The 12510-nt window shown below is 58.6% G+C and overlaps 1 protein-coding gene across 18 annotated transcripts in view; it reads left to right on the top strand.

The window, feature by feature from the left end:
* PLEC (plectin) overlaps positions 1-12510 on the top strand; it is a 100592-nt gene that overhangs the window by 41471 nt on the left and 46611 nt on the right. For 2 of the 18 annotated variants that reach the window (XM_058179021.1, XM_058179018.1), the window contains exon 1: positions 276-336. The exons of 8 other annotated variants lie outside the window; for them this stretch is intronic. In XM_058179021.1, coding sequence (XP_058035004.1) covers positions 291-336 — 46 coding nt within the window. In that variant the 5' untranslated portion in view covers positions 276-290. Of the gene's footprint in view, positions 1-275; positions 337-7568; positions 8226-8612; positions 8731-9882; positions 10034-12510 lie in introns of those variants that run through there. 8 more of the 18 variants (XM_058178998.1, XM_058178996.1, XM_058179013.1 and 5 more) reach the window with 5 other exon arrangements.

Here is a 12510-nt window from a genome sequence, read left to right as displayed (position 1 = left end):
CCAGGGCGCCGCTGACACGCGAGCCGCGCTGCGTCTCCTCCACGCGACTCTCGCGTGGGGTCTGCGGGACAGCCCTCCCCCCGCTCTTTTCCCGGGCGAAGCGCAGTGCTGCAGTGGTCGACTCGCCGGGGAAGGAGGCCTGCCGGAGGCCCTGGCGCTGATTGGCGGTGGCTCTGCCGGGGGAGGAGCTCCCCCACCCGCCCCGCCCGCCGACGGCCGACGGGACGCGGTCAGCTGGAGGAGGAAGAGGAGCGCGCATCGCTGGCGCCGTTGCTCCGCATCCTCGCGCCATGGAGTTGACGCGCTCCATCCAGCACGAGATCAGCTCGCTGAAAGGTAGCCCGGGCTGTGACTGTGGGGGTGTGTGTGTGCCGAAAACCCTGGGTTTGGTGCAATGGGGGCATAGATGAGACTGCGGCGCGTGGGCGGGCAAAGGCTGGGCACATCCTGGCTTTGGTGGCGCGGGACCATCCTTGGCGCGAGGGAAGCGGAGATGAAGCTGGTACGCAGTTGCTTGGCCAAACTTGCATTCCTCGGCAGACCCTCCGTGCTCGGTTGCAGATGAAGGGGGGCTCTCTGCGGGGTCGGCAGCATCTCCCGAGCTTGATCCAGGAAAGCGGGGCTGGGGCTAGGGGCGGGCGGGGCTGCTGTTGGAAGCGGCTGTCTGGGGCGCCAATGTCCTGAATCTCCAAAGTGGGCTTGCTGGCTCCAGGTGTAGTTGATGGCGGGAGGCGAGAAGGGGTCCTTGTGCGAGAAAAGGCAGCGTGGGACGAGGGGTGCAGAGGCATCCCAGCTGTTCCAGGGAACTGCAGCGTTTGGAAGCCCCCCAGCGGGCAGCAGGTTCTGTCTCAGGCGCACCTGCTCCACCAAGAGACCCTGGCCGGACTAACAGTCCCTCCTTCCACCCTATTGGCTGGTCTAGTTGCTCCTTTTATTTGCAATGCACCAATCAACAGCACTTTCTGAGTGGCTGTCCCAAAAGTGCTTTTTCAAGAAGCAACTTGATCTTCTGATTTTTCTTTGAAGATGTTTCACTTCTCATCCAAGAAGCTTCTTCAGCTCTGACTGGATGGTGGTGAATGGAGCTGAAGAAGCTTCTTGAATGAGAAGCAAAATGTCTTCAAATGAACCAGAAAGTCCAGTTGTCTCTTGAAAAAGCACCTTCGGGACAACCAGGACCTGGATGATGGAGAAGCTCCATAGATATTTCTGAGCAGCTCTTAGGGATTGTTGAATGAAAAGAGTGAAGTGCCAGAGACAGCCCCTCCTCTAGCCAGTCCAAACTGCCCTGGGGGAGTTTAACTCCTGCACAGGCCTCTGGCAGAAGACGGGGGGGGGGGGCTCTTCTCCTGCCAGTCCAAGATTTCTAAGGTGAAGCACTTGCTATGTCTCACCAGCCTTCTCCCTCGGAACCCCTGGCCTCTGCTTCTGCTGAAAGGGCCCTTCTCTCCCCACTGAACGGCCAGAGAGCCGAGGGGCAGCCCCCCTGGGGCTGGACTGTCCACTGCTTCATGCACTTTCCTCCAGAGCTGCCTGGCTCTTGTCCCTCTTGAGATCCAGCTGAATGAAAGCTGGCCCGGTTGGTGCCAAGGTCCCACACAGCTGTGGTGTAAACTGGAGTTCAAGAAACAGCTGCCAAGGCAGGGAGTGGCCAGCCTCTTCCGCATTAGGCAAAAAAAGTGCCTCTGGAGCCAGCCTCCCCCCCATTCCTGCCACGCCCTGGGGCACTTCTGGCCGGTTGGCAAACTGGGCCTGGAAGAGGGGGGCTGCCTGCCTGACCCCGGTTTCGGCATGTGCGTGTGTGGTTCTACAAAAAGGGTTCTGGTGAAGAGCAGAGAGGCATCATTGCCGAGTTGTCTTCTTTGGGGAACGAGGACAGGTCTGACAAGGGGGCTCCGCTGTTAGGGGACTGTGCCCCCCTTGCCCATTTGGGCCCCCTTCTTCAGCTGACCAAGATGCCTAGCGCCTGCCTGGCTGGCAGACTTGGTACAGACCTGGAAGCCTGCCTGCCTGCCTGCCTGCCTGCCTGTCACAGTCCGCCTCTCTGCTGCGCTGACGCTGCACTTCCCTGCGTCTGCTGCAGTGGCCGATTCTGGTGTGCGATGCGCCTGGTTGGGTGAAGGGCTGGGCGTGTCTTGGGGGGGGGAAGCTTTTCTGCCCAGACCCTGGAGACCGCTCAGTCTCCAGAAGTCACTGCTGGAAGGCGGGGTTGCTGGAGAGCCTGTGGGTCACTTGGGCTGGGCCCATAAAATGTCAAAGCCCTGAGGCTCAGCAGCCCTTTATTCATGCAGGGCAGTCCCCTCCGGCCTTTCTAGGGGTGAACAACCCACTGTCCAACTGAACATTTAGAGGTGTGATGCCCTGTGGGCAAATGGGCGAGAGAGGGAAGGTGAAGACTGGCTGTGAATCTGGGGAGAGAGGCTGCATCTTACATAGTGGAAGGTGCCAGGGAAGGTGAAGGCCCCAGTTCATTTATGGATGAGGGCCCCTTGAGAACGTCCTTCCCCCCCCCCCAATTCTCAGAGGCCTATAAAGGAGGTTGGCTCCCTCTGGGCCTCCTGGCTCATTCCCAGCTGGCATAGGCTGCCTTTAGGGAAGCCACGATCTCCCCCTCCTGGCAGCCGCAGCCTTGAGGCCTCGATCTAGACCCCTTGCCCCTCACTGCTGGTGGCAACAAGGATGCCTCTCCTTCCTTGGGGAATCCATTTCCCTCCACTGGCTGGGACAGGCTTGATTGCTGCTGGGGGAGAGGGGGGTTTGGGAGGACGGGGGGGGAGGGGCTTAGAAGGGCACTTAAGGTGGCAGCAGATGTGCAAAGAGCCAGTTAAGCATCAGACTAGAAGTGGGGTGCTCTTTGGAGTGGGTGAAGGAAGTGGGGATCTCTCTCTACCTCACAGTCAGTCATTTTATTTATTTATTTATTTTATTTATTATTCATATTTGTATACCGCCCTATCTCCCGAAGGACTCAGGGCGGTTCACAGGCAAATAAAAACATTTATATATACATTAAAATAACCATTAAAAAACTTATTCTAATGCCAAATTTTAAAATATAAATATTAAAACCAATTTAAAACTCCTATAAATTTAAAATCTGGGCCAGTCCTGCACAGATGAATAAATGTGTCTTGAGCTCGCGACGGAAGGTTCGGAGGTCCGGAAGTTGACGGAGTCCTGGGGGGAGTTCGTTCCAGAGGGTGGGAGCCCCCACAGAGAAGGCCCTTCCCCTGGGCGTCGCCAGACGGCACTGCCTAGCTGACGGCACCCTGAGGAGTCCCTCTCTGTGAGAGCGCACGGGTCGGTGAGAGGTATTAGGTAGCAGTAGGCGGTCCCGTAGATAACCCGGCCCTATGCCATGGAGCGCTTTGAAGGTGGTTACCAAAACCGTGAAGCGCATCCGGAAGGCCACAGGTAGCCAGTGCAGTCTGCGCAGGATTGGTGTCATACGGGAGCCACGAGGGGCTCCCTCTATAACCCAGGCAGCTGCATTCTGAACTAACTGCAGCCTCCGGATGCCCTTCAAGGGGAGCCCCATGTAGAGAGCATTGCAGTAATCCAGGCGAGACGTCACGAGGGCGTGAGTGACCGTGCATAGGGCATCCCGGTCTAGAAAGGGGCGCAACTGGCGCACCAGGCGGACCTGGTAAAAAGCTCTCCTGGAGACGGCCATCAAATGATCTTCCAAAGACAGCCGTTCATCCAGAACGCCCAAGTTGCGCACCCCTTCCATCGGGGCCAATGACTTGCCCCCAACAGTCAGCCGAGGACTCAGCTGACTGTACCGGGATGCCGGCATCCACAGCCACTCTGTCTTGGAGGGATTGAGCTTGAGCCTATTTCTCCCCATCCAGACCCGTACGGCCTCCAAGCACCGGGACAACACTTCGATAGCTTCGTTGGGGTGGCCCGGTGTGGAAAAGTACAGCTGGGTGTCATCAGCGTACAGCTGGTACCTCACACCGAAGTCATGACAGACAGGCTGGGCTCCCCAGGAGGGCTTTGCCCCCTGGCTGGCATCAGGAGGGACAGCAGCCCCCCCTGCACCCAAGCGCCCCCCCCCCCGAGCCCATGGTGCAAATTATTTATTTATTTATTTATTTTATTAGATTTATAAACCGCCCTTCTCCCGAAGGACTCAGGGCGGTGTACAGCCAAGGTAAAAAAGAAACAATGTACAGTTAAAAGTAAATTAAAAAACGTATTATACAGTGTGGCCGAGATTAAAATAGTTAAAAATCTAAAAGACCCCAATTTAAAACTAAATGAAATTTAAAATTTAAAATCCAGACAATTTAAGAAAGCCCCGCACGAACAAACAGATATGTTTTCAGTTCGCGGCGAAAGGTCCGAAGGTCAGGTATTTGACGTAAACCAGGGGGAAGTTCATTCTAAAGAGTAGGAGCCCCCCCAGAGAAGGATCTTCCCCTGGGGGCCGCCAGCCGACATTGTCTGGCGGACGGCACCCTGAGAAGGCCCTCTCTGTGCGAGCGTACGGGTCAGTGGGAGGCATGAGGTAACAGCAGGCAGTTCCGTAAGTACCCAGGCCCCAAGCCATGGAGCGCTTTAAAGGTGGTAACCAAAACCTTGAAATGCACCCGAAAGGCAACAGGAAGCCAGTGCAGTCTGCGCAGGAGAGGTGTCATATGGGAGCTACGTGAGACTCCCTCTATCACCCGCGCAGCTGCATTCTGGACCAACTGAAGCCTCCGAGTGCATCTCAAGGGGAGCCCCATGTAGAGAGCATTGCAATAATCCAGGCGGGAGGTAACAAGAGCATGAGTGACTGTGCATAGGGCAACCCGATCAAGGAAGGGGCGCAACTGGCGAACCAGGCGAACCTGGTGAAAGGCTCTCCTGGAGACGGCCGCCAAATGATCTTCAAATGACAGCCGTGCATCCAGGAGGACACCCAAGTTGCGCACCCTATCCTTTGGGGCCAATAACTCGCCCCCAACAGCCAGCCACGGTTGCAGCTGGCTGAATCGGGATGCCGGCATCCACAGCCACTCCGTCTTGGAGGGATTGAGCTTGAGCCTGTTCCTCCCCATCCAGACCCGTACGGCTTCCAAACACCGGGACAGCACTTCGACAGCTTCGTTGGGGTGGCCCGGGGTGGAAAAGTACAGCTGAGTATCATCAGCATGATGGCCCTCTCTTCCTGTGGTGCAGCCTCCCTCTGCAAAAGCCAAGCAGCCCAGGGGGCAGAAGGAAGTGTCCTTCTGGCCAGGTTCTGGGGTGAGCAGTTGTAGCCCCCAAGCTGGCTCTTTCTCATCAGGAGGGCCCTGCTGCAGCCCTGGCCAGCCTATGCTTCTCTGCGAGGAACGGGCAGACTTTGGCAAAGGCTGGGGTGGACAGAGTGCTCCCTCCTGCTTTCCAGATGGGGGTGGCTGCTGGAGGGGATTAAGCCTCTCCCCCTCCCCAAAGGTGGAGGGACTGTGCCCGCCTTTTGCGTGGCTTGTGCTGGAATTGCTGCCAGTTGAGCAGGTTTCCTTAGAGCCTTGGAGTTTCTCAACTGTTCCAGGAAATTCTTCCCCCGACCCTTGATGTGGCCCTCCTATGGGGCCCTGGTGCTGTGGGAATCTCCCAAAGAGTTGTCAGAAAGGGGATCACTTCTGCTTGGCATAGAGCAGGTTGTGGGTGTGGCTGCTCCTGTCTGGTGTGCCAGCCCTCATGCCCAGAAGACTGGCGTGGTTTCCTTTGCTCCGTATTGTCCTTTTGGCCCCCCGCTTTAAGATGTGTAACATTTGTCTCCAGGCTCTGTTTCCCTCTTGCTCAGCCCCTCGTTTGCTCCACCTGAGGTATGTCCCAGATCAGCCCCGAAGATTTTGGGCTAATTATCAGCTGCTCTAAACCATGGCATTTCCTGCTAGGTGCCAGCCAAAGGGAGGGGCAGGGCAGAGGCCTCCCGGGGCCCAGGATGAGCTGCCAGGGCCCCTACTGATGGGTGCTGCCATTGCTGTGAGTCACAATGCGCCTCACGTGTCGCAGACGGGAGTCGGTAGAAATTGAGGGCAGTTTGATAGCAGCTATGTCTCCCTGGGGGCCAGGTAGGAGAGGCTGTGCAACGTGGGTCAACTTTTCAGAAGGCACAGGGCACCCTTAGGCCCCCATTGCCTTCCAGTCTCCCCATTATCTGCATGGCCCCCTGTGGCACTTAATGTCTGCCCTCGTTTGGGGACAGAAGAGGGGCAAGGAAACAGCCAGAGGTTCCGCTCTGCAGTGATGGCCTCCGGGGTCCCCTCAGCATGTGCCAACTGCCCTGAGCAAGAGTGCCCGGGGCTTTTCCCTAGGGAAAGTGGCTGCTGTGAGTGCGTGGGGGGGGGCATGTGTACTTAAGGTGGGGCTGGACCAGCAGAGTAACCACCAAAGGCAAATCCTGCACAAATCCTGTTGACTCTGGCCGAGTGCTGGGGAAACTGCCCAGCCGGTTTGAAGAGTCTCTTCCTGCCAAGTGGGCACTGTGCCCAGTGGGGACTGAGGAGTGGTTTCTGGCAGGCGCAGAGTCCTGAGTGCAAGAGAGGCTGTCTGGCTGGCAGTGCCTGTGGAGATGGTCCAGGGCTGCCCAAGGACCCTCAGGAAAGACTCAGCTGGGGGTGGGGTGGGGTGTCCTGATTATACCCTGGGCACTAGCTGCCCTTTGTGTCCATGGAAGTGGAGGGTGTCTGCTGGGTGGAGACTTGTCAGGTGGGCAGGGCTTTCGAGCAATGGAAAGAGGGAGGCCCCGATGCTGCCTGGGGCTGGGTGATAGCAGCCTCACCACCTGTCCTTGTCCTTTCAACCCTATTTGTCCCTCTCCCCCCCAATCCCTCCCCCCCTCCATGCCTGGGCAGCTCTTTTGAGCTCAGGGAAGGCTTGCAAGGAACCAGGCATTTCCCAGCAAACAGACCTGGGTGTGCCCCAAGAGACCAGTTGCCCGCATTGGGGCTGATGCTATAATTGGAGGGGAATAAGCAGCCCCATCTGGCCCTAAATACCTGGCAAAGTCTCCACCCAGGAATAGCTTGGGTGGAGGCAGAGGAGTGGTTGGGTGCCTGTGAGTCTGAGGGATTTGGAAGGGGCTGAGGGGGCAGGCAAGCAGGCAACTACTTTCCCTCTCCTTGCTCCCTGCCTGCCTGCCTGCCTGCCTGGAGGCTCCGTGGTTGGGGAAGCCCCTGGAACAAGCCATGCAAAAGGCCAGCAGAGACCCTCCATCTTGTGGGGAGGGGCTCAGCCCTCTCCAGCAGCGATTCACATCTGGAAACCAATTCCTGCCTTTACAAAGTCTGGAAGTAGCTTCCATTCTGTACCTCAGTTTCCCAGTAGGGAATTGGGAGTATTCTGACTCTGACCAGGGTGCCCTCAAAATAGGTCTCCAGCAGCCCAGCTTCTGGGCAAGCATGAGTTTCCACAGATTTCTCCACCCTGCCCTTCCCCTCCCTCCAGCTGCCCAGAAGTTTGTGGAAGGAAACTCTGAGCAGGACACCCCTCCCCTCCCTGCTGACTCAGGCGCAACAGTCGCTGGTGGAGAGGGAGGCTGGTGGTGGAGGAACATGTGCTTCCCCTGGCCTCCCCCTCCCTCTCCCTGCTGTCGGGCGGGGGAGGGGGAAGGGGGGCTCGAGCGGGAGGTTCCTTGGGGCTGGGCGGTCCAGTCCAGCAAAGCCTTTCTTCCTGTCCCGGCTACCCGTCGGCGAAGGCGGCGGCTGCTCCTCTACCCCCTGTCAGAAGCCGGCTGGCCCCCCTGCCCTCCGGCAACATGGTAGCCGGCATGCTGATGCCGCTGGGGCAGCTGCGTAGCATCTACGAGCTGCTGTTTCGGGACGGCGTGCTGGTGGGGCAGAAAGACCCCCGCCCACATAGCTTCCACCCAGAGTTGCCCGGGGTCAGCCACCTGCAGGTCTGGCGGGCGATGGGTTCCCTGTGCTCTCGGGGGCTGGTCCGCCAGAACTTTGCCTGGCGCCACTGCTACTGGTACCTGACAGACGAGGGCATCGCCCACCTCCGTCAGTACTTGCGTTTACCGCCAGAGATCGTGCCCACCACCCTGCAGCGTGCCCGCCGCCCCTTTCCCATGGCCCGGCCTGCCTCGCGCGCCCCTGGCGTGCAAGCCGTGCGGGGCCCGCTCTCCCAGCCCACCAAGCCCCAGGAGGGCTGGAGACAGGAGTACCGCCGGAAGGATGCCGCCGGACCTGTGGAGTCGGCCAGCAGGAAGGCGGTGCTGCCGCCGGCATCTTCCTCGGATGAAGGTCAGACCACCTCCCTTTGGGGGGAGCGCTGGCCGTGTGGGGGTGGGCCTCTTTTGGACTAGGGGGCATCTTAGCTTAGAGTGCCGTGACTGGCAAGATTTTTACCTTCTCTTTCGTTCTGGCGCTGAGGAGGTGGGGGAGACGGTGTTCCAGAGGGAGGGCAGGAAATCTCATTTGCGCCGTGAAGATCCTGGGGGAAGAGCTGGAGGGCCGGGGGGGGGGTTGTGCTCCGCCTTCGGTGCCCTGTAGGAGCCTCTGTGCTGATGATGGCATGCGGGGGGGGGTGTCTGCTGCTGACAGGTGGGCAGCAGCTGCTGTGCTGCTATCCTTAGCAGCTCCTTGCCCATCGCTGGGAACCCCGACGCTTCTCCCGCCTGCCAAGGTCAGAGGCAGCTGGTGCCCATGGAGCCTGCTGGAGGGCCCGCTCTCTCTGAGGGAGAGCTGCAGAAGAGGCGGCAGCGGCGGCGCAGGGAGCGCAGGCGAAAGGGGGGGCAGCTGGGTGAAGGTATCCGGGGAGGGTTGCTTGTTGCCTGTCCCCTTGCTTGGGGGGAACTTCGGCTTGGGGACTCCTGCAGCCACTTCTTTGCTCCTGGTTGAAGAAGGTGGGATGTGAGGGGGCAGTTGGTGGACCGTAGTTGGAGGGAGATCGGTGGGCGTCTCAAGCGCTTCTCCCGGCCATCTGGGCTGGTTGAGAGCTGGTCCGTTGAGGCTCCTGGATGCTTCAGGCGGGCCCCCTAATGGGGGGGGAGGGGTTGGCGGTGGTGCCTGGGAAGGAGCTCTCTCTGTCTGTTGCCACCGATGGGACGGCGCCTTTCCGAGTGCCAGGATGGTTGTGTGTGTGGGAGGGCCAGCCAGGCACAGGAGGGGCCGGACAGGCTAGTCGGTTGCTCTGGCAGCTGGTCATGTGAGAAAGGAAGCGCGCGCGCGTGTGTAGACCCAGGCTCTGAGTCAGCTAAGCCCCCCCACCCCCGCTATGAGCTGCCTAACTCCCCTCTTCTGGGAGAGGGAGGACTGCCTTGTTGGAGTTGGTGGGCCACACCCTGTTCTGCCCCAGCAGTTGTTTCCCGGCCGCCTTGCAATCGGGTTGCTGTTGGGCGCCTTGACTGCAATCTGGCAGCCTTGGGGGGGAGAGAGGGAGATCCTGGAGAACGGGGATACAAGGGGGCGCAATCCTGGAGAACACTATGGAAAAGGGCTGAGGTGGCCACAGGCTGGGTCTCTTTCCGTGGCTACCAGAGACCCAGCCTGGCAATTGGCACTGCTGGGGAAGCCATGCGAATGACTCAAGCAGCACAGCAACGGGGAGGGGGGTGTCCTTCTTTGATTTCTGGCTGAGGAGGCAGGGAGTTCTGGTCGGCGGCGGGGGGCGGGGGGCTAGGTGATGAGCCCTGCCCTACATCCCTGCAAAGGGAGGCTGTACAGGAGAGAACCTACTCGCCGCCCCCCTCCCCAGTCATTTTTGCATTTTAGCGGGAAGAGCGCCGCAGGCGTCCAGTCTGCATCCAGATGGCAGCTGGAGCGAATTTGGGGCTGTTGGAGGAGAGGCGGGGGGGGAAGGGAGGGGAGCCCAGAAGCCGTCTCTGGGTGTGGCAATGGCAGCAGCTGGAGGGGGGCCTGGCTTCCGCGCTCTGCACGGGCTTGTCTGGCTGACGGAGTCTCGGGGTGCGATTTAGCGGGAGAGGAAGGAAGGTGGCTGCTCTCGCCCGCGCGCGCCTCCTCGCTCACCAGGGCCAGAATGGCGGCTCCTGCAGCCTCCGACTGGGAGGATGGCCGCTACTTCATGGAGGACCTTATCCAGCAGGGGCAAGGTACCGCGGGGCGGGGGGCTACCCCGAGGATGGCAGGCAGGAAGCATAGAGGGTGGCTGCGCTCAGACCCTGCGGGGGAGGAGCCCTCTCAGGACAGGCAGAGCTCAGCGGTTGTGGGAGCTGAAGGCGAGGAGGGGGGCTTGGCAGGGCACTCCCCCTTGCTCCATCCCCAACACCTTTGGCCCCTGCAGCCTGCGTCCCACACCTCATTGCCAGCTCCTGGAAACCTCCTTGTCTTCCCACCTGAATGTTCAGCTCTGAAGCCAAAAGGAGGGCCCCTTCTCCCCCCTGCAGGGATGTTGTCCCTAAAGGGAAGGTAGAATCTGGGAGCTCCATGAGGCCATGAGTTCTGTCCCAACTGTGTGGCACAGAGCTCAGTCTCTGCTTGGTGAAGGAGAGGCTTGTAGGGCAGCTCATGTTTAGTGTCACCCTGAGGTAGCTCCTTCCCCTTGGGCCCCCAATCCCCATCTTTGGAATTAAAAGGTTTAATTCAGTGCAGAGGGGAGTAGTAGATGGGCCTTTCTCCAGGGAAATGCTGAGTAGGTTCATCCAGGAGTCCCATTCCCTCCCCCCCATGAGATTTGGGGAGGCATAGGACGCAGCCTGTTGTGCGGTTACACTGAGCCCCAAAGGTGGCTCTGAAAACTGAGGTGCCTGCCTCCTTCTCCTCTTTCATTCCAGCGGTTGCCCCAGAGCAAGCAGGGCAAGAGGGGTGTACCAGCCTCCCCCCCTCCAGAGTGGGGTTTGGCCAGATCCTCCCCCATACTAAGCAGGAGGCTGGCCCTCTGCTGTGGCTGGTGTGGGGGCTGGAAGTGTGCTTGGTGGCTTTCTTTACTGCAGCTTCACAGAGTTTGCTCCCGGTCTGGAGTTTAATGAGGGATGACCCAGATGTGGGGATCTTCTCTGGCCTGAATCCCCCTCTCCTAGATGAGTCAGATGAAGCCTCTGGGACAATCTGGCCAGAGAAGTTTGGGGTTGCAGGGCCTATGTTTTCTTGGGCTTCGGGAGAACTGATCTTGCTTGGCACAATAGCTGCCATCGTGCCCCCCTCCCCCAGGCAAACCTCCTTTCCAGCCTGACTGCTGGTCAAGTTAAGCTGGATTTCTGCTCACCCATATAGATTTCCCTCCTGCTGGAACAGCAGCAGGTGGAGCTGAGGCCAAGAGAACAGCTGGCCGTTTTTTGTGGGAAGATGCCCCCTCTGTCCTAAGAAGCAGCCCCTGGCTGTCCAATGTGTCTCAAATCCAGTCCCTGCCTGAGAGGGAGCTAGCTGGATGTGCTTAAAGTCCCCCACCCCCAAAGCTCAGGATGCCCTCCACAGGGCCCTTTGGAGGGTGCCCTGAGCCCACAGAGGGCTTGAGGTGTCATGGGCAAACTGTTCCACTGTGGGGCATTGATTCTGCTGGAACCGAACAGCGAGGATCACTTCTGGGGGTTGGAGGCAGCACAAAGCTCCATTGTGGCCCACAGAGAGCTTGGGTCCAATTCAGGAACTTTGAGATGTGAAAAGGGCTTCTACAGACGCAGCAAGGATTGTGGCTGTCGCCCATCTGTCTGCAGAAGATGAGCCCCAAAAGGCTGGGCTGGGCTGGCTGGTGCCGGAGGGGCGGGCTGGGTTTTCTGGAGCATGCACCATGATGGGGCAGCTTCCCCCAGGGCCCCACCTGTACCTGGGGTAGGTTTCACCCTGGGTGATGATCCAGAGCTGCTGCTCTCTCTGCTCGGACATGCTCCTGCTGGTCAGTGCCTGATCTGCCTTGACCTCTGGGCCTGGAGGGGGGTCCCTGTGGAGAAGAGCCCCCTCTCTCCCAGAGACCTCAGAGGCAGGACCAAGTGGCAAGGGGCCTCTCCAGAACCAGCGAGGCTCTTCTGCCTGCGTTGACTAGGAGCCCGACATTCCTTCAGTTTTATGTCCGAGCAGGTGTATGTATCCCCACATTTCTGTCTTCTGCGCAAGTATTTATTTTTATTTAATTTTGTCACAACAATATATGTAGGTATCATACAAAAAGATTATATAGTAAATAAACACATATATGGGTAAATATAAGGAGGTATAAGCATATATATAGGAAGAAGAAAAGAAAAACAATAGGACAGGAACGGTAGGCACGTTTGTGCGCTTATGCACGCCCCTTATGGTCCTCTTAGGAATGGGGTGAGGTCAATAGTAGAAAGTTATAAATAAAAATAAAAGAAAATAGTAGAAAGAAAATAGTAGAAAGTAACCTGGGGTTGCATTAATACAGCAAGTGACCCCTGGTTGGGCCAGAGGCTCTTGGCAGACAGCTCAAGGGGGCACCTCAGGAGTCTCCAGGGAAGTGAGCTGCCTGGCATCAGAGAGCAGAGGCAGCAGGTGGGGGTACAAGCAGTGGAACCCCTACTTGGAGTTAAACCCCAAGGAGTTCTTCAGAGGGCTACCTACGGATTTCCCTTGAATACCCACTTAAGGTACTCACAGGTGGACAGAGGCCTCT

Source organism: Ahaetulla prasina, chromosome 3 (genome assembly GCF_028640845.1).
Source record: "Ahaetulla prasina isolate Xishuangbanna chromosome 3, ASM2864084v1, whole genome shotgun sequence".
NCBI classification, from domain to species: domain Eukaryota; kingdom Metazoa; phylum Chordata; class Lepidosauria; order Squamata; family Colubridae; genus Ahaetulla; species Ahaetulla prasina.
Note: the sequence above shows the minus strand (reverse complement) of the source record. Positions and strands in the feature narration are given on the sequence as shown.